The 26,525-nt window shown below is 43.2% G+C and overlaps 1 protein-coding gene across 1 annotated transcript in view; it reads right to left on the bottom strand.

Moving 5' to 3' along the window:
- The window catches only part of WDR77 (WD repeat domain 77), a 128,290-nt gene extending 102,581 nt beyond the window's left edge, over window positions 1-25,709 (bottom strand). The window contains exon 1 of the mRNA XM_078644482.1: window positions 25,419-25,709. Coding sequence (XP_078500608.1) covers window positions 25,419-25,503 — 85 coding nt within the window. The 5' untranslated portion in view covers window positions 25,504-25,709. The remainder of the gene's footprint in view (window positions 1-25,418) is intronic.
- Window positions 25,710-26,525: the final 816 nt, after the last annotated feature.

The raw sequence follows: 26,525 nt of genomic DNA, 5'->3' as shown, positions 1-26,525 counted from the left end.
GAGAATCGTGAATTTGGTAGGAGGGTTCTGATGACAAAATGTGCCTGGGGGAACAAGAACAGTTATTTTAGATCCCAGATCCTAAAACAGACAACTTACCACTTTCTAAACATACCCAATAAGACTACTGTTAGATTTGGGGGTCTTTAGTTGGCAAAGGTAGGTACTTGTGACAAATAGGGACCATTGCCTCTAGTCAGGGTAAGGGGGTACACTCCTAAAATAACCTCTGCTCACCCCTTTGGTAGCTTGGCACAAGCAGACAGGCTTATCTCAGAGGCAGTGTGTAAAGCATTTGTGTGAACACATACAGTAATCAAGTGACAACACTACAGATGGACACCACACAAATTGTATATTAAAAATAAGTATTCTTGGGGGGGCGTGGCTAGCAGCCGAGAATGGCGGCTGTGTAAAGCGGGAGCTCCCTGAGGCAACCCGGCCTTTGAGAAATCCGGCATATTAATCCGTATAATTTTCCACCCGAAGGAGCGGAACCGGGATCTGGCGACAGAGAGGCATCGTCCGGTCCTGCCCCGGCACTCATCCGAGGCCGAGAACGGAGTCATTTAGCCTCTACATCACTGGGCCTACAACCGGAGGGCAACACCGGCCTCGGGTGCTCCTCCGACCCCGGCGGAATTGAGGGCTGACCGGGAGGCTCCGTGGGCTTCCTCCGCTCCCGCCGAGTGAAGTGTCGTCGGGGACGGCCCAGCATCGCCCGAGACTGGCGGAGGGTCCTGCGTTGCCACCGATGCCCAGACCGGCGGAATAGCCCACCAAAACCTGCAGAAAGATCCGAAACATCGCGAAAGACGGGAAGCCGCGCCCGCGACCGGGCGGAGAGTGGCGCCCTACGATACAGTGGGCCATCATCGGAGAAGGTGAGATTGCCTCGGGGCACCTCCAGAAAACGGTGCCACTGTGGGGCTGGATGCAGAAAGGGCCCCCCTCACCCAGGCAAGGACATACAAGACCATACCTGTGCAGCTGAACACCGGGGCAGCCTGCGAGTCCCCCCGGAGCTCCACCACAAGCAGAGGCGGCGGGGAGGATTCCTGCAAGCAAGCAGAGGAAGTGTCACTCGCGAGGGGAGTGCCGGTCCAGGTCGGACGGCGACATAGTAAGGAGCGCCCCGGACAATAAATACCCCAAGGAGCCAGCGTTTAACACAGAGACGAGAGGAACCGCTGGGCCTGGCGCCGCCGGCGGAAGAGGGATCGTGCCTGACCCGGTGCGTGTGGAGCGCACTGGAGTGAGGAGAGACAGACAGGCGGTCACTGCCAAGGGACACTTGCAGCCCTGACACAGTGCGACGACACAAACATTTGCTAACAGTGGCCCTGGAAACGGCGAACACCCAAGATAGCCATACAGGCTATTGACGGCCATAACTACAAAGGCCACGTGCCATAACCATTCTGCACAATCGGGGGAGGGGCGGCGGAATACGGTGAGAGACGCAATAAGTCACTTTTCACGGTGACTACAGAACAAAGAGCAGAAACAGCCCCCTGCGACCGGGGAGCAGAGATATCCGCAACAGAGGCCCCTCTCGACAGCTGGGTGCACGACGACCTACCCACCCCCGCAACACGAAGAGCAGGAAGAGCCGCTAGTGGAAGGGTGAACAAGGCAACTGCTGGCACTGGGATAGCTATCAGAAAACCGCGAATCATGGCGGGCAGGGGACCACGGACTGGATCAACACAAGCCAAGTTAGAAAAATTTGCCTATGCTCAACAGGGGCAATCGCAAACGAATGGCAGGAACTCCACGGGCGCAAATCAAGAAATAGAAGGTGCCAAGAAAGTCACACTTGAAGACATCATGAAAACCCTCTCCGAGGTGCGAATGACTGTGGGCTCCATTTCCTCTGAAGTGACTCTGTTACGAGCCGATTTTCAAAAAATGACGGAAAGAGTGACGCAGGTGGAGGTGGTTACGAAATCTCTTGTTGAAGACACTTCGGACCTACAACTAGCTATGGAACGGATGGACAAGATCACTCGACAACTGCAAGACAAGCTGGACGACCAAGAAGGGCGTTCCCGGAGAAATAATGTACGCATCCTTGGCCTTCCAGAGACTGAAGGGAAAAGAGCGATGGATCTATACGTAGAAGACCTCATCAAAAATAAACTACAGCCTAAAGGACTGTCACACTTCTTCTCGGTTGAAAGGGCACACAGGGTACCCGGAGGCGAACCCAAACCGGGAGCGGCGCCAAGGCCAGTGTTGGCTAGACTGTTTAATTTTAGAAACAGGGATGCGATTCTACAGGCGGCAAGGGTCTCGCAGCCCATTAAACTCCAGAACTCAACCTTGGCGTTCTTTCCAGATTACACGGCGGAAGTGGCCAGACGCAGGAAATCATTCACCGAGGTGAAGAAGGCGCTGCGGGACAGAGAACTGCCATATTCAATGTTATTCCCTGCCAAACTACGGGTTGTAGCTGATGGGAAGACGTGGTTCTTCGACAAGCCGGAGGTGGCACAGGACTGGATTGACGGATGGAGACAGGTGGGCAGACCTCGCCGGCCACACAGGGATCGGTTGAACCATCGTACCGGAGACCAAGCAGGAAAGCAGACCGAGCAGTCGGCACAGAGCGAGAACTCAGTGGGAGCAGAATCCGGCGTGGAACAAAATCTACTTGACTCAGGACAACCGGGCCGTGGCTGAAATTGAATCATGGAAGGGAGGGGCCGGATGTGGGCAATGGACCTGGACCTGGTGAAGCGAAGTAAGGTGGGCAGAGCCGGTGCCTGCAGGGGACTCACCACCCCCACAAGCAAGTAAAATAGTTTGGGTTGGGTTTAAGCACTCTGCACAGTTGGGGAAGCGGGCGGGGGAATGTCCGTGGGGCAGGGGAGCAGGGAGGGGGGTTGGACGGGAAGTTACACAGTTATGGTTATTGTTCGCAGTCATCACTCACACGACAGGATACACAAGCATGCAGGGCGCTAAGAAGTTCCCTCACGCCATACCAAAACGCTGGGACCACAGTAAGTCCTCACTGGGATCGTCAGAAGTGGAGAACGCCCCCCGCACCATGCGTTGCATGCGTGGAATGGGCACCATGCTTCTTCTACGCCCCCACATTACATACTACAAATATTTTGCGATCGTTGCTATGACACACGGAACATTACACAGGCGATCCGATGTCCCAACAACTGCGCACTGAACCCACTGAGGGTGCCCATGCGACCATTGCGATGTCCCCCCTGCGACTACTTACTTGGAACGTCAGAGGGTTGGGAGATAAAATAAAACGAGGGTTAGTACTGCAGGCAATCAAGCGCCAGGGCCCTGACCTTATCCTACTTCAGGAGATGCACCTCACGGGATCAGCATGTAAGGCACTTGACAGACGTGGTTATGTCATGGCGACGCATGCAGAATTCACGTCTGGCTCCAGAGGGGTAGGGATACTAATGAAAAAATCGTCACCCTTTATGGTACTACAACACAAAACGGACGACCAGGGTCGTTTCGCGGCACTGCATGGACAATGGGAAGGGAAGCCCCTCAACATAGTGTCGGTTTACATCCCCCCGGCACTACACTCAGTGGCATTACCTGCACTAGGCAGCTTCCTAGTAGACCTACCAGAAGGGGACACGATCATAGGGGGTGACCTCAATGCTATAATGGATCCCACACTAGACACATTCCCCACTTTAGAACGCCATAGAGGGACTCCACCTCTCCCAGGATTCCTAGAGGCAATGGGTATTATAGACGTGTGGCGTCGCCTGCACCCCACGGAAGCACAATACACGTACTACTCTGCAGTACACAATAGCTTAACTCGCATTGATTATTTCCTGTTTTTGGGGACGGGAGTGGGGAAATTAGGAAAAATTGACATCCTACCCAGAGGGATCTCGGATCACTCACCAGTGTCGCCGACACTCACTACAAATGTAAAAAGGCGTACGAGAATTTATCCCATCTACCCGAACTACCTCGCCAACCCAAAAGTCAGGAAGGAACTTCAGTTAGTGACCATGCGATATTTTGAAGAAAACACGGGGTCGGTGTCCTCTCCCTCGGTGCTTTGGGAGGCGTACAAAACGGTCCTGAGGGGAGGAGCAGTGGCAGCGATAACGGGACACAAAAGAGATTGCAAAAGGGACCTCACAAGGCTAGAACTGGCACTCCACGCCGCTAACGTCGCCCATATGGCAGACCCCTCACCGGTTACGGCACACACACTACAGTTAAGGCAGCAACAACATCGAGCCCATCTCACGGTGACAGTCCAGGGCCATATCACAAACACAGCTAACAGGGTTTACGATGTTGGAGACAAAGCTGGGAAAATGCTAGCTTGGTTAGATAAGAGGGGGGGAGGTCCTAAAGGTATACCACGACTATACTCGCACGATGGTCAGTTACACACGCACCCAGAAGACATCGTCATCGCCTTGGCATGCCACTTCCAAACCATGTACACCCCTGAACGAGAGGTTACTGCTCGAGAGGCGACACTCGCACTCGACGGCATTGACATCCCCAAACTCACTCCAGAGGTAATACAAGACTTAGAACTAGACCCGACAGAAGACGAAATTCAACTTGCAATTCGGGCACTGAACTCAGGTAAAGCACTAGGCTCTAATGGCATACCGTTCGAATGGTATAAATCACGGGCGGAAACACTGAGTAAACCGCTGCGGAAAATGTATATAGAATGCCGAGACAGGGCCATATTGCCTTTGGACCAACGTACGGCCACTATTGTGGCTATTCCGAAGCCGGGCAAGCCCCCATCCCAATGCTCCTCTTACCGCCCCATTTCCCTGATTAATGTGGAGGCTAAGGTACTGGCAAAACTGCTGGCCACCCGCTTAATTCAACACTTGCAGTCGCTGATCCACCCTGACCAGTCAGGCTTTATGCCTCACAGAAGTACGGCTCTGAATCTCAGGCGACTCCATGGGGTGCTGGCACGAGCGCACCTTCTTCAAGAAAAAGCGGCTGTTCTCTCCCTTGATGCCAAAATGGCTTTTGATCTGGTGGAATGGGAATATCTGTTTGCAGTGTTGAGACGTATGGATTTTGGCCCGAACTTTATAGCCTGGGTCGGCTACTTTACACTCAACCGGTGGCACAAGTAGTAGCGAACGGCCACATCTCGCAGACGTTCCCACTGGGTAGAGGATCTAGACAGGGATGCCCGCTTTCGCCCTTGCTCTTCGCTCTGGTATTAGAACCATTGGCAAACCTAATCAGGACTACACCATTGATAAAGGGGATCACGTTGGAAGATGGATGGGAAGATAGACTATCACTGTATGCAGATGACATGCTGATATACATTGTAGAGCCTGAAAGCGGAATCCCAGCGCTACTGGATCTCTGCAACACACAAGGTAAAGCGTCAGGATACACCCTGAACTGGTCCAAATCAGTGGTTTACACACCACACGGTCCAGACCCGGTATTGGAAGAGAACTGCCCCCTGAAAGTAACTCGAGAATCCTTTAAATACCTGGGCATCATTATTGCGAACAACGCTGCAGACTTCTTCGAACGGAACTTGAAGCCGCCCATGGACCGCCTGCGAGCGGATGTCAAGCACTGGGCCGCCTTGCCGCTGACTCTCCTAGGGCGCGCAGCACTCTATAAAATGATGGCACTCCCCAGGTTCCTCTATGTGTTAGAGAACACCCCATATCTGGTGGACCCGAAATACTTCAAACAAATCGCAGCACTAGTCTCAAACCTACTATGGAGTACTGGCCCGGCGCGTATAGCTTACGACAAATTGACGAGAAGCTGGTATGAAGGAGGCATAGCTCTGCCTAACATACAGCTATATTACTGGGCAGCACATCTCAAAACGATAAACCAATGGATACATGCTCCGAGGACTGACCCAGCATACAAAGCTGACTGGTCACAACTGGGGACAGACTGCATGCTCGCGGTACTCTATAACAAGCCGCAGGTACGAAGACTGCTGGGCCCGACACATCACACTGTGACCCTGTGGCACGTTGCACAAAAACGGCTAGAATGGCAAGGAAAACTCACCAAACAAACACCGCTGTGGGATGTTAAGGCACTGGGGTCCCTACGGTCCTGCAAGGGATTCACACAATGGGATAGTATAGGAATCTCCACGATCGGAGACTTATGGGACAAGGGCGCGGTGATTGAGTTTGTACACCTACAACAACAATATAGTCTGAGCCCGACCGAGACATTTAGATATGTGCAGATAAGACACGCACTGCTTCAGGCGATACCGGTAGGAACAGACGTACCAGAATCCTCACCACTAGAGGACAGACTATTAACAGATTTTATGCCACAGAGCGCTACTTCCCTCACATATAAAAAATTGATAAATAACATGGGAGACCCAACAGAAAAGCTGAAAGATGGGTGGGTAGGGGAACTGGGGGAAGTTACTGAATCGGAATGGAATGAGGCACTGGCCTCGCCGAAAGAGGTCGGTATCAGCAAAATTTAGATTGGTGCAACTGAAAATCTTACACTGTGTTTATTACACTAGGACCCTACTCCACAGAATACATCAAGCGCCACATCCCTTCTGTCTCAGGAGGTGCGGGGAAGAGGGGACACTATACCACACACTTTGGGATTGCGCGCAGATACAAGAATTTTGAAAACAGGTAATGCGCACCATTTCGCAAACACTTAAGGTTTCAATTCTACCGGAACCCCGGAAATGCTTGTTAAATATTTGGGACCCTAACGACCTAAATAAGTATGATTTGATCTGGGCTACCCTGGCTATGATGGTGGCTAAGCGAGACATTGCGCAAAAATGGGGAGCACCAGAATTGCCTACTGTTTCTAGGTGGGGTAACAACATGGACAAGCTGATGATCACAGAGAGAGCGGTCTACGTAACGAGAGCCTGCCCCCGCAAATGGAATAAAATATGGACAGCGTGGAACACTTATAGAGGAGACATTTGTGACCCGCTACCGGAGGAAGAAGACCTGGATTCTGAGGGTGAAGACGAATAGAGGGCGGGGAGGCGATTCGTACAATAGACCTGGATAACGCAATGTGGTTCCACTATAGCTCCTACTTGGCAGAGGCGTGGAGGGTTGGGAATGGGAATGGCTATGCACCACTGTCGATGTGACAATTGTACTAACTTAGGATGACTTTTGCTACTGTTTTAAAGGTTCCTTTATATATTGTTGATGATTATAACACATGCACTAAAAGCTGAAGATTCTTAACGCTATGCGCAAAGACAGAAGTTAGACTGTATAATAGCATGATGGGACACGCGCTTGCATTTATCGTTCATAAACTATATGTCACTAGACTTGATTTACAACGGCAAATATGTACGAAGACGAAATATCACCCTGAATGAATCTAACGATTGTAATACATACGTGCATCTTCAATAAAAAGTTTAAAAAAAAAAAAAAAAGTATTCTTTATATAGATTTGACACAAGACCACAAACAACAACAATCCACAATAATGTACTTAAAATGGTAGTTTTAGCTTAGTTCTCTTTAGTTCTTAAAATGCAACACTTTGAGTCAATGTACCTTAAGATGCGACACGCAGGGCAACGAAAGTGTTGCAAGATGGAAATGCGGCAAAGATCCGCTGCAAAGAAATAAAGACATCAAGTTCTTCCTGTTGCGGCACGCTTCTCCTATGATGCAAAACGCTTCCGCTCGATGCGAAAACTGCAGCGGCGACACGCTTGCTCAGTGATGCGAAGGCAGCAACTCCGACGGCGGCACGCTTCTCCGTGGATGCGAGGCGCTTCTTGTGATGCGGTGAAATGCGACAGTTACAGCGGCGACATCCTTACTCAGTTTTGCAACGGCTGCGACGGCGACAGGCTTCTTCCTCGATGAGACGCTTCTCTTGATGCGGTGCAATGCATCAGCTACAGAAGCGACATCCACAATGCGATGGCAGCGGCTGCGACATGCTTTTTTGGTTTGGGAACTTTCTTGAGATGTGGTGCAATGCATCAGCTACAGCGGCGACATCCACCATGCGACTACAGCGGCTGCGACACGCTTCTCCCTCTTGAGTCGCGCTTCCAGCTCTTTGCGACACGCAGTCCCTCAGAAGGCCCAAAACAGCAGCAGGCACTTCCAAAGAACTCTGGGGAGCTGGAGGTTGAAGTCTGTTGTCCCTGAGACTTTAGCAGGAGGCAAGCTCTTCTCTCAAGCCCTTGGAGATCCTTCAAAAGTTGAAATCAAGCACACAAAGTTCCTTTCTCCTTTCTTTGGCAGTCAGGCAACCACTGCAGGCCAATCCCAAAAGCAGCACTTCAGCTTAGGGATAGTCTCTCCTCAGTTTCTTCAGGTTCCTCTCCTCAGCAAAGGTTTCTTCTTGTTGTCCAAAAGTGATCTAAATTCTTGGGATCAGGGTCCCAATACTTACACCCAAAAATCCTTTGGCCTCTGAGGGCAGAAGTGCCTTTGCCTAGTCCAAACCAGTTCTGGAGCACTCTGTTTACATGACTCCTCCTTACCTTTTTTTATTTTTTTATTATTGAAGTCCTTTAATGTCATTACAAATTAACATTTCAACATCATTTCTTTAACATAAAAGTACAAACAAAAGCCTTTTTTAACTAAAACAGCACTGTATAAACACAGACTTGTAGCACAGCACAAAAAAAAAAAAGGGGCAATTCTTCTCTAATTTAATCAAAGAATATCCCCCAAATCTTATTGAATCTTCTAATCCCCCCTACCCTTAGGGCATAGATTTGCTCACTGGATTTAACTCGTCTCATCTTTTGTAGTCATTCATACATAGATGGAATCTGTTCTGTACGCCATTGCTGTAACAAAAGAGATCTGGCCACTGCCATAGCAATGTACAGTAATTTAGCTATCTGATCGGAGAACATAAGATCAGAGTCAAAACCATACAAAATTAATTTCTCGTTCACTTCGATCGAGATATTATATTCAGTCTGGAAAAAAGCTACAATTTCTCCCCAAAATTTCACAATCTTGACATAATAAACCATTACGTGTGACCAGTTGGCTGGAGAGTGGTGCATACATCGAAAACAGTGTGCTGAATAGTTAGAGTACATTTTAGAAATGGAGGCAGGTGTACGATACAGCAGCCATTTACAGAAAAAAAAGCATTCTGCGCCAATTAGCACCACGCAATGTGCTAAAATTTAATTTATTAATAACTGCCCAAATATTCAAGGGCATTGCGTGGTTTTCCTGCTCCTGCCATTTTTTGATTGCCTTCTGACTTAAGTCGACCGTCCTACTCTGAGCTACACAACGCTTCCTTTTTTTTTTCTTTTTTTTTTTTTTAACATTTTTATTGTTTGCAAGAAGTGACAATATTCATGACAAATCAATTCCATAATTAACATACAATTACCATTGATACATACAAAAAAAAAAAAAAAAAATAAGATTGAGGAATGAAAACATTATAAAGTTTTCCGTAAATCGTACTTCACATTGATTCTACTAGTAAAGTAATAATCTACTATAACAGAAAAACCAGATTAGGCCTAATCACAGCTCTTGACCATCAAAAAATCTCCTCCATATCTTTTCTTTCCTCTGAAGGGCTTTAGGACCTCTAAGCTTAGCTAGAGAGAACTCCATAGTTCTAATTTCATATACCAATGATAGCCAATCTGCAACCTTGGGGGGTTCTTTAGAGATCCAGACCCTGGCTATAATTATTCTAGCACATGCTAGCAAAATCGTTAAAAGATCTTTATTGGGGCAGTTCCTATCTTGAATATCTAACAAAACCCACTGTGCCGTAAGATCCATTGAACTTATTTGATTGAATTGAAGATGGTAAGATATACGATTCCAAAAATTGGAAAGTGCGGGGCAGTGAAATAACATATGTTCGATTCCAGCCGCGACAGTATTACATTTAGCGCACTTGGATTTATCTGTCAAAGAATTATCCTGTGACCAGCTGGATATTCTTTGTGGTGTATAATATAGTTCCGTGACTGTCCTATATAGTTGCATTTTCAAGTTGGAAGAATGAACTATATCATTTAAGTGGGTTAGGGCATTACCAATGTGGACTGAATTAATATTTTGATCTAATCTACGAGACCATTTAGCTGCGATTTGAGTTGTATTTTCTCCCTTCTCCTTAATGAGCCATTGATATCCCCATTTAATCAGTGATTTAGTTTTTCCTGAATAAATACCCTCAAGAATTTCAGATTGTTTAACTTCCATTATCTTCAACTTGTTATAAAAAAAATCTCTAAGTTGTCTATATTTAAAGTGCATATCATCCGTAAGCCCATTTGTGATTTTTAAAGTCTCAAAATCCATCAAACCATTGATACCATACAGGTCTCCTAGTGTATTTATATCCAGTCTCATCCACCGATTACCCAAACCGTCCGAGAAAATGCCAGGAAGGCCAGGATTATTCCATAACCTAAGCTCAGCGTTGTAAAATGTGCAATTGCTAATGTGCAGGATTTTGTCCCAAATTCTGATAGCATGCTTAGCCGTCTTGAATTTTACTCTTTTAAAGTAATTAGGGTCATGGACACGTAATAGAAATTGGTTGGCATCTGCCCCCAGCATATACTGATGAAAAAATAAAGGAGGAGTATTCTTTAATAGGCTCCTAATGCGCAAAAAAAAAAGTAGCTAAAAAGTAGAGATTAAAATCCGGAAAGGTAAGTCCCCCCTTAGAAATAGGTAATGTCAAAAATTTTACCGCCCTTCGTGCCTTTTTATACCCCCAGATAAAGCTGCTACAGATGCCATCCAATTTCTTAAAAAACAGCTTATTTGGCAGTAGCGGTATAGCTCTACACAAATAGAGTAGCTTAGGTAAAATTTTCATTTTGATCAGATTTAATCTCCCTAGTAGACTCAAAGGTATCTTATGCCATTTTTTAAAGCTCGCAGTTGTTTCTTTGAGAAATGACCCATAGTTTATTTCAACAATTTTCTCCACTTTAGCCATAAGCTTTATACCTAAATATACGGCTTCTTTGCAGGTTTTATAGGTGCATGTAACCGGGGTATAGTTAAGTATGATTTGGGTTTTGTTAACATTTAAATTATACCCAGAGACTTTCCCATACTTGTATGCTTCCTCTATAATTGCAGGCATAGCCTTACAAACATCTGATGTATATATTGCGATATCATCCGCAAAAGCAGTTAATTTAAGGGTTATGTCCCCATGCTGAGCTGGTATTATATTAGTTTGGGCATTTAACGCATTTAAAAAAGGTTCTAAGGATAAAGCAAATAGTAATGGTGAGAGGGGGCATCCCTGTCTTGTACCTCTAGCAATCTTAAAATTATTAGAATCTGTGCCTCCATAGCTAATCACGGCCCGTGGTTCATCATAGATTGACTTAACCCAGTCTAAGTAGGAGCCATTTATACCCATTTTACTTAATACTGTCCACAGATAATCCCACCCCACTCGGTCGAATGCCTTTTCCGCATCTAGCATTATCATACCGAGTGGGGTGTTAGTGGTTTCTGCTACATCCAAAGCGGTTATTGAGGTATTGACATGCATAGTGGTATCTCTACCCATCACAAAGCCATGCTGTTGTGGATTTACAATATCTGGCATATGGGGCGCTAGCCGATTAGCTAGGATTTTAGCAAAGATTTTCACATCAGAATTTAGTAGAGATATGGGCCGATACGAGCCACACTCTTTTTCTGGCTTCCCCTTTTTCAGAAAAAATATAATTTTAGCGAGTTTCCATGAAGAAGGAGCTTGTTTAGAGACAATAATAGAGTTAATAACTGTTTGTAGTAATGGAGCCAACTCTTGATAGCAGAGTTTGTAGAGTTCTCCTGGTATACAGTCTTCACCAACCGCCTTACCTAAAGGTAAATGATCGATAGCTATTTTAATCTCTTCAATAGTAATGTTTGAATTTAGATGTTGAATTATTTCATGTTTAAGTTCTCGCGTTGAGCCTAGATGCTGATCAAGATATTTTTCAATCTCTATTTTGCTCGGTAGCTCCTCTGGGGTATATAAATGTTGGTAAAATTTAACAAATTGATGTACAATTTGATCCTCTTGCCCATATACCACTAAATCTGACCCAATTATTTCCTTTATTCTAGTTTTCGCTTTCCTATCTGCAGTTTTAAAGGCTAATATTTTTCCGATAGTCGCCGCCTTCGTATTGATCTAATTTATATTTATGTAATCTTACTGCATATCTTTCCCTTAGCGTTTTCCTAAGTCCAGCTTGTAGCCCTGCTAATTGTGTTCTAATCAAATCAATATTATTTTTTGATTGCAATGTTGCTTCAGCCAGTTGTAATTCCAGATCTGACAGTTTAAATGTCATATCCTTATTGCGATTTTCTGCATTAAGCTTATATACATACTGTTGGACACACCCTCTGATGCTACACTTGCAGGTGTCCCATACAGTATTGATGTTAGCTGAGTTAATATTTAGCACAATAAATTCCTGTATATGATTTTTGATCAATATAATGAATGTTGGGTCAACCAATAGGTGTCTAGGAAAAGTGAATTTTCTTAATTTTACATTCTGATTTTCAATATTAATTTCCACAAGAAGAGGATTATGATCCGATGTTACTTTAGGACAGATTTCAATCATACAGTTTTCTAAAATACGTTCAGAGGCCCATAACATATCAATCCTAGAACATGATCTGTGCGGGGCAGAATAATAAGTAAAACCTGGCACCTTTGGGTGTTTAGACCGCCATATGTCTCTAATATTATTTAGTCTTGCCAGTTCTAAAATTGCAGTTCTTACTTTGTACATTCTTTTATAATTCATTGGCCCCGTAGAATCCATTTTATAGTTCATCACACAGTTAAAGTCTCCAGCAATAATAATTTCCCCTTCCCATTCTAGTAGTTCTAAACTTAAATCTTCATAGATTTTAGGCTTATCAATATTTGGGCCATATACCGCACAGAATACTAGTTTAGTGTTAACACCTTGAATCTGTGCTATTGCCCACCTACCTCTATTATCTGTGGCAGTTTTCATTATGTCTAATTGAAGTGTTCTTTGTTTTAAAATAGCGACCCCCCTTACGGTCTCATTCAGCGAAGTACAGATAACCAATTCATAACCTAGTTGTGTTAGCAGTTTTCTATCTTGATATTTTATATGAGTTTCTGTCAGCAGCACTATGTTAGGGTTATACATTTTAATCTCTTCCTGTACTAAATTTCTTTTACTTTTATTATTTAGGCCATCTACATTCCAACATAGGATTCTTAGCTTAAGCATTTATTTATTTAATATTGGTCTTATACATAATGTACTCCTATTCCTCCATATTTTAACCTTCATTAACATTACATTCCTACTTTTCTTAAACAAAAATAAAGCGTCAAATCTTGCAAACACATTTTTCACTTTTAACACCACCCCCCACCCACGACTCCCGTTGCCACCCTTGCCCTTGTGGCAACCCCACCCCCTCCCTTGCAACGCCCCGTTCCTTGGGGGGGAGCTCCAATCCCCAGGTTCTCTGTCAAGTTCAATGGCTAAAAGTTCATTAATAAATTAACTTGGTTGACCTAGCTGCGCAGTATCAAGTTGCCCGAGAAACGTATACAAAATATTATAGGACCCTAACAACATAAAGTTCCTAGGGATTAGTTGCGACATTTCCACTGAAGTGATCCAAACTCCATTTCTCAGAAAGTTGGAAACTTTAGAAAATCCTGCCCCAGCCCAATTACCAGATAAAACTGAACCTTGTACCACCCCTATCAATGGGAGAATACTGGACAGTAAAGTTGTTGAATTAATAGGGGGAACCAAGTATCTTTTAAACAGAGACTGGCGTTTTTAAAAAAACCAGAGTAACGACTTGTAACAGACAAATTTGGGAGATTTAAGCACCGGGGCTGGTATCTGAGTTTCTGTACACATTAGATCGAAAAAGAAATTAATATATACTTTTTTTTACTATAGATTTGACCTTTAAAATGTTGATAAGTATTGTGCAAATTATGCATTATAATAATCCCTGAGATTTGGCAGGGCTAGCCCTCCCCGATCCAGATCCTCATATAACGTACTTAATGCAATACGGGGTGTCTTCTTCGCCCAGATAAAGGCCGAGAACATAGATTCTACCCTTGAAAAACAAGCATTGGAAATGCAATAGGTCTCGCATTAGAAAAGTTGGAGCTATTGGTCTTGTAAATGACAAATATTTTATTTATGTGTTGGTTTTTAAAATAGCTAAATTGATAGCTTTGTCATTTACAATGCCAATAGTTATAACTTTCGCGAATGTGACACCTATAGCATTTCTAATGCAACATGTTTTGTATGTACGTGACTTAGATGGCAGCTCTGGTCGTTAGGCCACATCTCTAGAGAGATGTACGAAGTACTGAGGAAGACAAGATAAACTGCACTTCAATAATGATGTCGAAATTAAGTTAGTATCTCTTTGATCGTTTTACTGCACGAGTGTGGCTGTTGTTTTAGCGGATGCACATGTATAATAAGTGAGAGCTAGTTAGACCTTTCAGTGCGTCCAGACACTAAAACACACGACCTGAATATTTTCTAAATTTGCAAAGAGCGATGTGTTTGGCTTCATGGTGACAGGCTTGTATCCTAACTGTTTTAAAATTAAATATATAAAAAAAATATAGGGAACTGTAGTAAACAAGTAGAAATAAGTGCAGTATTTTTTCCTTTAAGGGCGTTTCTTTGTTCAGTCCATGCCAAACAAAAACTCTAGATTGTGCAGTGAAATATCGGGATTCTGTGTATTCCATACTGCCAGCAGAGCCGTCCAGGCGACTTTATTTCAGTCTGTATCTGAATTAAAACGCAAACAACCAATGTGAGCCCCGCTGATCTGTCTTTTTCATTTCAGTTTTACAAGGCGTCGCCAGATATGACGGAGGGCACACACACGGACACTGACATTAATTGACACGTTTTACTCTTTTTCCGTTGCATCACATGACCTATGTGTTGCAACGGAAAAATTGTAAAACGTGTTAATTAATGCTTAACATAAAAGCAACAAAATATGTGTGATTAGGAACAAACCAAGGGAAAATACATGCAGGTCAGGGCGGTTTGAGCCGCACAAAGAAAAGAAAATATAATTAACAATGGCATTTCGAACAAAGCAAAGTGGAAACCTAACGGCACGCACCAATGTGATAACGATGGACGAGTGCCATGAAGGGACGGTTGAACGGCACGCAGCGCTATAAAATGCCCAGTAGTCGAATATCCATGTGTGTGGAGTCGTTAGCATGTATTATACAGTCATGTCCATGGGGATGCTTTCATGTCTGTCTTACTCCCTGCTCAAGATTCGATGCTTTGACCCTATTCTTGTGTTTAACTCACTCATGAAGCATGTCTGCTTTGTGTTCTTTCTGACTGGAGGAGTTGTGTCTTTCCACCGGTGATGTTAGGTGACCATTTGATGTAAACAAGACTGAGGGCATTGCTGTGGGGAGGGGGGGGGAGAAATGAGACAGGCCGCAGCAGGGGGCGGAGCGGGGAGAGCGGCGATGAGGGAGAGACTATCGGCCGTGAATACTGTGAAGCAGCAGGGGCCTTTGAAGTGAAGCTAGGCTTCACTTCAAAGGAGTGGGAGGAGTGCTGCTGGGGAACAGCTGGCGATTTGATGATGTGCACGCGCATTTTAGGTCAATGCGCTTGCGCATTGACCTAAAAGCGCACGGGCACAGCATCAAATCGCCAGTCTAGGTAAACCTTGTTTAAGCCCCTATAGTCTCGCTCAATGCGCATTGAGAGGCGAGACCTAAAAAGAACCCAGTAAAAAGCATGAAATAGTTGAAAACAAAAAATTAAATAAGGGGAGAACGGACATTTTAATCAAGGCTACTCGACCTAGAATGGTTAATGGCAAAGCATTCCAGCGAAGAAACAATGCTTGAACTTTCCGGAGAAGGGGATTAAAATTCAAATCTTTGACTGACACTGAGAAAAAGACGCCGAGATATCTCTTGGGCTTAGTGCTAATACAGCTGCGAATATCAGGATGCAATTCCGGAGTTTTACCGCCACAGACTAATATTTCCGTTTTCTTTTTATTTATAAGATATCCCCCCCAGAGCTTCAAAATCCTCAAAAATCTGAAACACTTAGGCTTGAGTTCGTAATTCTGGTTTGATGATAAGCATAATATCATCTGCGTACAGTTTCACTTTAGCCAGTAATGGAATCGGGGGGAAAAAATTCTGCACAGTTCCTCAATGCGACTGCGAGAGGCTCGATAAAAAAAAGCAAAGAGGACTGGGGATAATGGGCACCCTTGCCTCATGCCACGTTTAACTGAAACTGACCCCACCATTGCAGTATTTATGATATTAGCTTTGGTATTGGTGTAAAGGTTGCGTATCAAAGATATAAGTTTACCGGAAATACCAAAGTGCTCCAAAATAATAAATAGTGTCTCCCAAACCACCAAATCAAAAGCTTTTTCAGCATCCAATAACAAAACCAAAGCCGAGATCCCTCGTGCCTCAAAATAATCCAAAGCTTCAATCAAATAGTGAGTATTTGTAACAAGCTACCTGCCCGCAATGAAACCCTTCTGATCTGGATGGATTAAATCTACTGTGCACTGATTAAAACGAAGTGATAACAGTTTTGTTACTATTTTATAGTCTGAGTTCAATAAAGTTATTGGACGATAGGAATTTGGATCCGTGGCGTCCTTCCCCTTCTTCAGAAAGCTCACAACATTGCCTTGTCTGAAGGAATCTGGTATCATGCCTCCTTCCAACATAACATTTATTAATTCAAGAAATATATCAGCAAAAGCACAAAAAATACTTTCAGAAATTCTGAGGGGAACCCATCTGGGCCACAGGTCTTCCCATTAGGGAGATCCTTAATAACTGACTAATTCTTTCATAGCAAAAGGGCTCGGCATAGTTAGTAGTTTAATTTCAGAGAGCGAGGGCAATGCATAGTTGGATAAAAAAGTTTCTAGCTTTCGATGATCTACGCTGTGTTGTTGGCTATAGATAGAATTGTAGTGATTAAGCATTATGTTTCCTATTTTGACCGGATCAACCGTCTCTGCATGAGTAGATGGGCACTTTAATTCTTTTTATCAGGTTAGCAGCAGCTTGTTCCCTAACCTGCCAGGCTAGAAATCTCCCTGTGAAGTTGCTTTCTTCGTATATCTTCTGGGATTGTTGTCGAAATACATCTTCACTTTGGGTATAATAGTTGTCACAGAGTTCCCGCTTAGCCCGGTCTAGCTGATATTGGTTGCTACTAGATGGGTTATGCAGCCTTATATTGCTTAATAACTGTATTCTTTGCTTAAGGATCTTCTTCTTGGATCTAGCTGCTTTCAAGCTAGCTGCGTCCTTGCCTATAATAATTCCACGAATAAAAGCTTTTAGGGAGTTCCAAACGATGTTAAGAGAAGCGGACTCGTAATTTCGGGAACTAAATTCTTTAATCTCTATCTTCATAGAGTTAACCCATATTTCATCATTTAAATACTGTTTATTAAACACCCATCGTTTAGGAGTTCTTACACTGTTTTCTAAAAGAAACTCAATAACTAACATAGCGTGATCAGAATCCATTGTTAAAAGATCTTTGCTGATAAAAGTTAAGTTGTCTAGAAACCAAAAAGAAATCTATCCGTGATGAAGACTTGAATCTTCCTGATCAACATGTAAATTCTAGTTTAGTCAAATGGAGTGAGCGCCATGGATCATAAAGATAAAGAGTGGTTTTATAATTTTGGATTACCTTCAACGATTTTGGTTTGAGCTGTTTGACTGAGTGGTAGAATCCAAAATTGGGTCGACAAGAATGTTAAAGTCTCCTCCAATAATCACGTCTCCTATCACAGTCAATAAAGATTGAAACAGCTCTTCATATACTTCTACCGGCGCTTAAAAACTTACAAAGGTAATAGGTCTCTGTCTGTGCTTAATTGTACATGTGGCCCAAACCAATGCCCTAAATCATCACTCTCAAAATGTATAATCTCTGCATGGATATTTTTGTTTAAAAAAATAGCAACCCCTCTCTAGGATTCCGAGATCGAAGAGAAGCCTCGATATGATGCCAAGGCTCTGAACATTGAAAAATCAGCCAATTTTATAGATGGAATATGAGTTTCCTGTAACAGAATTACAGAAGGATTTTCTATCTTAATCCACATCTCTATGGCCCGCATTTTCTTTTTATTATTTAGGCCATTAACATTGAATTATACTATTTTCAGTTGCTCTTTGCTAGACATCTAGAGAGTTTACTATATGTTTTGAGTAATTCATTCTCTTAGTACCTTGAATAAAACCTTGATCTACCAAAATAAAAGAAACAAAAAACACAAAGGACTTCATTTTTTCCTTACTTTTACCCCCTACCCATCCCCCTAAAATCTCCCCCTCCATAGTGATTCTATATCTACCCCTGTGCCCCTTCCCCCCAGCATGTGGCCCTTCCTTCCTCCCCCACGCCAGCCACAAAATCCTTCCCCCTAACACTCGGGTGTCCTGTTATTACACCCCTGGGGCCCCACCTCCTCACCTCCACCCCGAGAATGCATCGTGCGTGGCTCAAAAAAAATCCCTTTAACATTCTCAACATCTCAAAACATTACTCAGCTCATTTAATGAGTAATAAACTATTCCAGATTTCCCAAATCCAGGATACCTACTAATACCTTCTATCCAGAAAATGCAAATAACAGAAATTCATCACCTCGGTAATCATTTCTATATTTGAACACCATGGGTTTCAGCTCTGTTGTATATTTATCCTTTCCATTCACCCCTTACGCCCATTGTGAAATTTCCTTCAGTAACTCCTGAGCTTCGTCTAAATCGGACAGCATGTAGAATTTGCCCTTCACCAGTACTTTCAATTTAGATTGCTGAGCGATCATAGCCTGGGCACCATTTGCCTTAAATAAGTGAAGGATTTTCACAAATGCCTTCCTCCTACGCGCTGCTGCTGCAGACATATCTGAAAAAATTCTGCACTTAGTGGTCTCATTAACTGCGAATTGTCTTTGATGAATTGCTTTAGATAGAATAGTTTCCGAAAATTTTAACAGGATTGTACGAGGCAGTGTAGAGTTAGGGAAAGGATGGACAGGTACCCGGTGCGCCCGAGTTATAGTCAGGGCCCATTCATATTCTGGGATTACTGTTTGTTTTAAAAAGGAGGTCACCCATTGAACTGTATTCGATCCCTCTAACCCTTCAGGGACTTCAGACTATTCGAAAGTTAGATCTTCATGTGTAATTTTCCAGGTCATCCAGTTTTATTTCGAGCGCCCGTCTGCCTTTATTGACCACCTTGACATCTTCTTTGACCTCCGTCATCTGATCCTCCAGAGTTGAATTTCTAGTCTCGGCTTCCTGAAGTCTAAGTGGAAAGCTTGAAACCAAATCCTCAATTTTCTCCAGCCGCTGATGAATTGAGGCTAGTTAGGCTCTTTGAAATCTTTTCAGCTCCCGCACCTCATCTAAAATTAAATTAAGCATATCTCCTTTCCTTTCACAGTGCAGAGCAGAAACATCAGACATCCCACAAGAGGTGGAGCCAGTATTGTGGAGGAAAGGCACAGCCCTGGAGCACTCTGTTGACATGACTAGTTCTCTCCTTTCACAGTGCAGGGCAGAGACATCAGACATACCACAGAAGGTGGAGCCAGCATTGTGGAGGGAAGGCACAGCCCTGTTCAGGTCCCAAGTGCAACTCCTCCCTTCCATCTAGATGCAGATCTCTCTATTCACCACTGGGCTGACTCATTCTGTCTCCTGGAATACCCCAGCCCTGTCACTCAAACTCCAGACAAGGAATACACAACCTAGCAGACGCAGGTTTGGATAGTCAGTCACGGAAATACCTACGTTCTAAAAGTGGTATTTTCAATGCACCCTGTCCTTGGGCCTACCATAGGAGTGTCTGATATTAAGAAAAGGGAAGGTTTAGGGACTGGCAAGTGGGTGCACTTGCCCAGTCAGCATGGCAGTACCAGACTGCAGACAGGCTTCTGCAATGGCAGGCCTTAGACACAAGCTGGCACAACCAGTGCTGCAAGCCCACTAGCAGCATTTGGATTTACAACCCTGGGCACACACAGTTCACTGTACTAGGGTCTGATAAGTAAAGCAAATCAGCCAATCATGAAAACACTAATTCATACATCAATTTACCAAAGGGAGCGCATATGCACTTTAGCACTGATCAGCAGTGGTAAAGTGCCCAGAGTCATAAAACCAACAAAAACAGGTCAGACAAAATAGAGGAGGAAGGCAAAAAGTTCAGGGATGACCCTACAAAAAGGGCCAAGTCCATCAACTACTAACAACCAAAACTGGCACAAGAGCAAAACGCTATGACACACAACACAACCTAATGTACAAGAGAACAATAGGTTCCCGCCATTTTAAGACAAAGAATGCCAAACAGACTACCATCAAGTCACGTAAGGTCAGACACTCGATGGGCAGAACTGAATTACGATTTTACTTTTGAGCTCCAGTATAAAATAGATTGGTCAGTAAAAATGCATTGTGAGACAACTCACTTTAGAACCTCCCCATCTTTTCTTTATTAGGCCTACTCCTGACCTGATTCCCATTGCATTAAGCATCAACCTCTCATTACACCACTCACATAAGACCCACAACAGCACTCACATAAGACCCACAACAGTTGAATATAGTGGATCACTCTGCACCTTCCAGCCATTAATCAGTTTGCTCAAATTGATCAGCTGGCCCTTTACATGGCTAGAAGTGGTTGCTGAGAATGAATGTTAATTTCTACTGAATGGCTCCACTGACACCGGTGGAAATAACGTTAAGGAAAGTTGCAGACCCACTGTTAAAAAATTATTCAAAGTAAAATTAAATGGGAAGATTTAATTTTTTCACTCTTAAAGCATCTGGTAAAGAAGCAAAAATCAGTACAGAATAAGCCACCCACATAAAGACTACATTGATGTACCGTTTATGATTAGATGTTATAAGGCAAAGTCCACTATCTATTAATCAGAAGGTAGCGGGGCAAAAAAAAGGCTTGTAACACAACTGATTAGGCAATGTTCCTTGCAGCAGAAACCGACTACTGTATAATAACAAACTACAGGACTACTGTAGGATCACTGATTAGGATCATTATTCTGTCGACTTTCAGACCCCTAACCCTCTATATAATTCTATTCTTATGACAAACTTTATATCTCTTAAGGACTAAGCACTATTTTCCATGAGCGAGGTTGAGAATGTTATTCTGTACTTGAAGTTGCTCTAACTTGTCTCCCCATGCTTTACTCCTAAAAACTACTCTGTCCTCTCCTAGCCACAAGTATATCCACTACATATTTGTTATGTAGTAAAATTTGTTTCGATGAACACTCACTGGCGAAACTCTAGTGTTTCTTGTATACAACTGCTAGGAATACCGGTGGTCATCTACCTGGGTGGCTAATTTCGGAAAAAGGAAAAGGCTATTTCCATTGGCTCTCTATAAACTCCTTTCCTCTACGTTAGTAACCCATTACGATATTTTGAGCAAACATACTGGGGAGTGATCATTTCTTTTCACTAACAGTCGAGTGAAATCTGATATGTTTCAAGGATAGAAATGTCCACTACCTCAAGATTGTACCAGTAGTCTGCAATATCCAAACTGGCACAAAACGGACATAAAAATATGCGCCAAAAACAGAAACAAATGAGTCACAAAGTTTCAAAAAATGCCCAATGTCTTGCTTATGTTTTTTTCTTGGAAAAATTCTAATACAAATTTATTAAAATCAATGAAGGGGGCTCTCAAAAGAAAATAAATGCCGACCCAAACGCGTTCTATGACAAGTCTGTGTCCCTGGTTAGATGTCAACACAGTCTCTCGTCGCTCACACTTTTCTGTGCATTCTGAGATCCGTAGTCCTTCAAGTCCTAATAACTGAAAAACTGAACGGGATGATCTAGTCATGCTTGACCAGTAGAAAGTTAAAACTCTGGGAGAAGGAAACAGATAATGAATGGGCTCTTGCTCAATTTTATATTAAACAATATATTTCAAGGTATCTCAGAGATCCTTGAACACTTGAAGGCACTCTATTACAGCTTTATACCCTTAGAGAGAAACAGAACTCCCTCAGGACACGCAATAGAACTAGCACGTATAACTTGGGAATATTATCCCATATGCAATACTACCACGAGTTAGCAGTACCCCATCCAACACACAACAAGCAGGATTGCTTCATAAACAATGCTGTAAAATGCATAATCCACTCTACCGACCACACAGAGTCTGTAATCATCTCTAAAGTCTTCAGCATCTTTCTTTTTTTGGTTGGAAATGTAATTGAATGTACATAATATGGGAACACTTTCATAAAGTCAGCACCTTTTTAAACTGGAATTTGGCGTTGTAGAGGCTGCAGTCCTCCAAATAAATTCAATGCTTCACATATACCTTTCCCTTTACCATTTCACCTGCCAAAAGTATAAACAAAATACTATTGTACTGAAATGCAAGTCAATATAAACTTTCAATTGAAATGTTTTGCCACATAAATATATCTGAGGATTAATGGAATATAAATCAACACTACAGCTTCTGATTATCTAATGATCCACATATTAACCCAAAATGATGTTTTGTGTGTTCTCTGAAATACTTCTCTGGTCCACTGCATTTGGATGTACGAATTTAGACCAGCTTTTTTATATTCAATATTTGAAAGGGACTTTCAATAAACAGTTAAACCATGCCGTAACTATAAGGATATTGCAAGTCATCAAGGAGTTCCATGACCACAGAGAAGAATGAGGCTGAAGACAGGGTTCCTCTGTAAGGTCAAAGAATTACAAAGCAAATTTAAAAAATATCGCTGGGGTGAGGGTTTATTCCTCATAATATATGGTTCCTCATAATATATGGTCACACCATTACCCTTCCCAAGCATTGTTAAATTCATTGGTATCCACATTGTTAAAATCCTTGGTGTTTAGCTCTTCCACATGAAAAAGCATGAATGCAGAAAGGAAGAAAAAAACTAGAAACTACAGTACGAAATTAAACAACTAAAAGCAGTTAGGAATTTGTGACAAAAAAATTAGACTTAACATTTAAAAAATACTGTAGCTCAAGTGTAAAGTCTTCGAGTGATGCTGTCTTAACAGTAATTAAATATGCACAAAAAATAAACAAGTTACCATATAAATCCCTTATCTGCTGATCAGTTTATAAACTTGATCAGAAGAGTGATAAGCAAGTTCTAGTTTTCTTTTTTAGGTCTCGCCTAGCACAGCGTGCATGTGCTACCCTAGAAGAGGTCTCTTGGAATCGCCTCAGACTTCCAAGAGCCTTCTCCGTATGGGTGTACCTCCTCCCACACATCCCATTGGCCTTGGAGTGTGACATTCAATAATTGAAAGCACGCAAATAGCCAAAGATAGATGCATGTCCCGCCTTTCCTCAAAACTTTCACTCCCAGGGCCTAGAGGCCTCGGGAACGCGCAGGTAGCCATCTGTTCTGGATCAGGTTTCTAATTAGCTTTCATTTTAGCAGGCACGGTGACAGCTGCATTCCATACAGTGCGCACGCGTACCACTCGTGGACTTGTTTTTTTGTTTTGTTTTTTTTTTTAAAAGCAGCCAGGCACCCCGGACTTCATCATTATCATTTGTTAGCTAAAACACGCCAAGCACTACTATGTTCGACTTTCCCTCCCTAGGATATTGTATTTTTCTCAGAGAACAGCACTGTACTTTTCTTTTTATACAATTTCCACTCTTCCCGGGTTTATACCATTTCCACTCTTTCCGGGAGCAACAACCCAAGCTCAAATGTACAATGCCCTAGTAAAATAGCACACTTTTTCATTTCGAACAGCGTCTATGAACTTTGTCGAATTTTGCTACATTAACAATTCATGGAGTTTTAATTTTTCACAGGAGCTCAGAAACTGTTGGAAAGCAGCCATTTTTTTCCAAATACAAGAGATCAATTTTAGGAGGTAATTAAGACCGTAGCAAAAGGCTGTGACAAAAAAAATAACCTTTTGAATATAGAGTATTTTAGCCATAAATGTTACAGTTAAAGTTCAGTATAAACTCCACTGCAGGGATAACAGCAGCAAAGCCTACTTCATCCATGAATACGGTCAACACTGAATAAACAGAACTGTGGAGAGAGAAAAAACGAATAATAACAAAGCACACAGGCGCAATCTCAGTCTCCATTCCTGAAGCAAGAAGGCGTCCGCTGTCACTGCTTCTTTTCTGCTTTATCAACAGGCTGATTTGGAAGCCGCTCTTCTCGAAGTAACAGCTTCGGCAAATCGAAATGACCTAGTTCTGCTCTACGTAAGAGAGGTGGACAGTCGTCGCCATGAGCTTCTGGTACCGGAATTCACAGAAGGTTGGCTAACGGGTAGAGGGTGTGACTGTATATAGTCACTTCCTGTTATGGACATAAAAGATGTACTATACATCATTTGTAACTCCGGTCATGAACTTGCTTCTCAAATGAAAACACCCTATGTTTTCTAAGCTCCCAAATGTAAATAAAGTAATTCTAGTATACAACCTTTTACGCTCTGGGAGCGAGATGCATAGTAACATGCCGCCTCGGTGCCAAGGGCTTCGGGCGCAGATCCAACACACTGGGGTTCTCACAACATTACTTTCCAGAATGCAGGACTTTAAGTGAGCCGGGTCTCAACGGTGCTGAGCACCTGGAGTTTTTAGGTCGAGCTGCTGCATCGCTAAACACTTAGAAGGTCCCAAAGGCGAGACATATTGGCTATGCCAATGCTTGTTTTTATTGCAACTGCACTGACGCTCCATGGCTTGCCTATCAACTTTGCTGATGGCATTGGCAGTCTTGTGACTATATAGCCCAAATGTAATAATGTATTACAATTGGGCAGTTATGTCATTTTTCTTTTATTACAAATGACCAGAGCCATCACAATGCACCAGCTGTAAGGAAATTTGAGATTTACTTTTAAACATGCAGTGCAGGCTCGCTTGCAGTACAATTACTTAAGATTGAGGACTTTGAAAACTACGGGACACGTGACCCTTTAACGAGCAATTTAAATGTGATGAAAAAGGTGTGGAGATCCTTAAAATAAAAAAAAAATGCACGCCCAGAAAAGCGTACCTAGAACTCCTTTGGAAGAGATATGACCGATGTAATTATAGGCGTGGCTAAAAACAGGTGAACTAAAATTCTGTGTTTCACAAAGCACATCGCCTGAACCCGTCAAGCTCCGAGCAACTTAAACCCTGCCTTTAATCACTCTAGGTGCCTCGCTGCTAGATGAAAGGTTTAGGTAAGGCGCGTCCTCTGACTGTACCTACACAGGCAGTAATTTACCTGGCCACAGCATATATTCCACATACCCTTACTTACCGGGCCGGTAATGTGCAGCCCCTAGATGCATCTCCATGCACGCCGGCGCGTTGGGCGGGATGTTCCATTCCTTATCCTTCAGCATGACTCCAGACTGCCGGGTTATGACTGCCTGAAAACTTAAGAGGAGTAGCACATTCAATAGACAGCAACAGAATCCCGCCGGCTGCCCCTGGTCCACGTGCGTGCACAGCGTGACCTCACGCACGTTCCTCGCAAGGGTGAAACACTAGGACGCAAACGAAGAAAGACACATTGCAACTGGCGGCCATAATAGAATGTTGCCGCTGTAACCGAAAATAAAGGGTTGGGTTCGTTTTTTCTTGTCAAAAAAGGTGTAGTTACGAAATCACTGTTAATCTTTTCGCTATAAGTAAAACCTTCTATTTTTCTATACAGAAACCCCACTCATAGTACATATATATTCATGAACACGATAATATATACATACACATTACAAAAGGAGTGCATTCCAATCGCTCTCGTGTTTCCAAAGAAATTAAGTATAATTTCCGTATTGCTTTGTTCACCTAAGGTTTTCGAAATCTTGCTTTTAAGAGCACGATTATTTTAAAGGTGCAAGTCGAAAGAGGTTACGAGAACGTAGATAAGGATTTGACCTAACGGCCAGAGCTCCCGATTTGAAGCAGGGGGACCAGGCTGTATTCTCGCCGTAAGCCAACATTCCGTGATTCTGCACAAATTGCTTAATCTCCTGTCCCCGTTCCTACCAAAAACGAATGTTTCCTTGTTTTACATAACTGGTACTCATGTAAAGCGGTCCAATACCTTCGGGTCAAGTTCGTGCTATATACAACTGCAGAAAAGAAACAAGCATTGGCATAGCCAATAGGTCTCGCCTCTGGGACCTTATAAGTGTTTTGCCAGAGCTAGTGGCTTTACCAATATCTTTAAGCTATGTTGTAGAGCAGTGTGGCTGCTGTGCAGCATGTCGAAAAGTTATAATTAAGTGTTAAGCATTTTTGTTACATTATATATAACCAAGTAGACATTATGTACAACTGAACGACCCTACAATAAAATAATAATAATAACATATAGAATGTCTTCTAGTTTGTCTGTCCCAGTGCTGAGATAATGCTGTGC

This window comes from Lissotriton helveticus, chromosome 5_1, assembly GCF_964261635.1.
Source record: "Lissotriton helveticus chromosome 5_1, aLisHel1.1, whole genome shotgun sequence".
Taxonomy (NCBI): Eukaryota; Metazoa; Chordata; class Amphibia; order Caudata; family Salamandridae; genus Lissotriton; species Lissotriton helveticus.
Note: the sequence above shows the minus strand (reverse complement) of the source record. Positions and strands in the feature narration are given on the sequence as shown.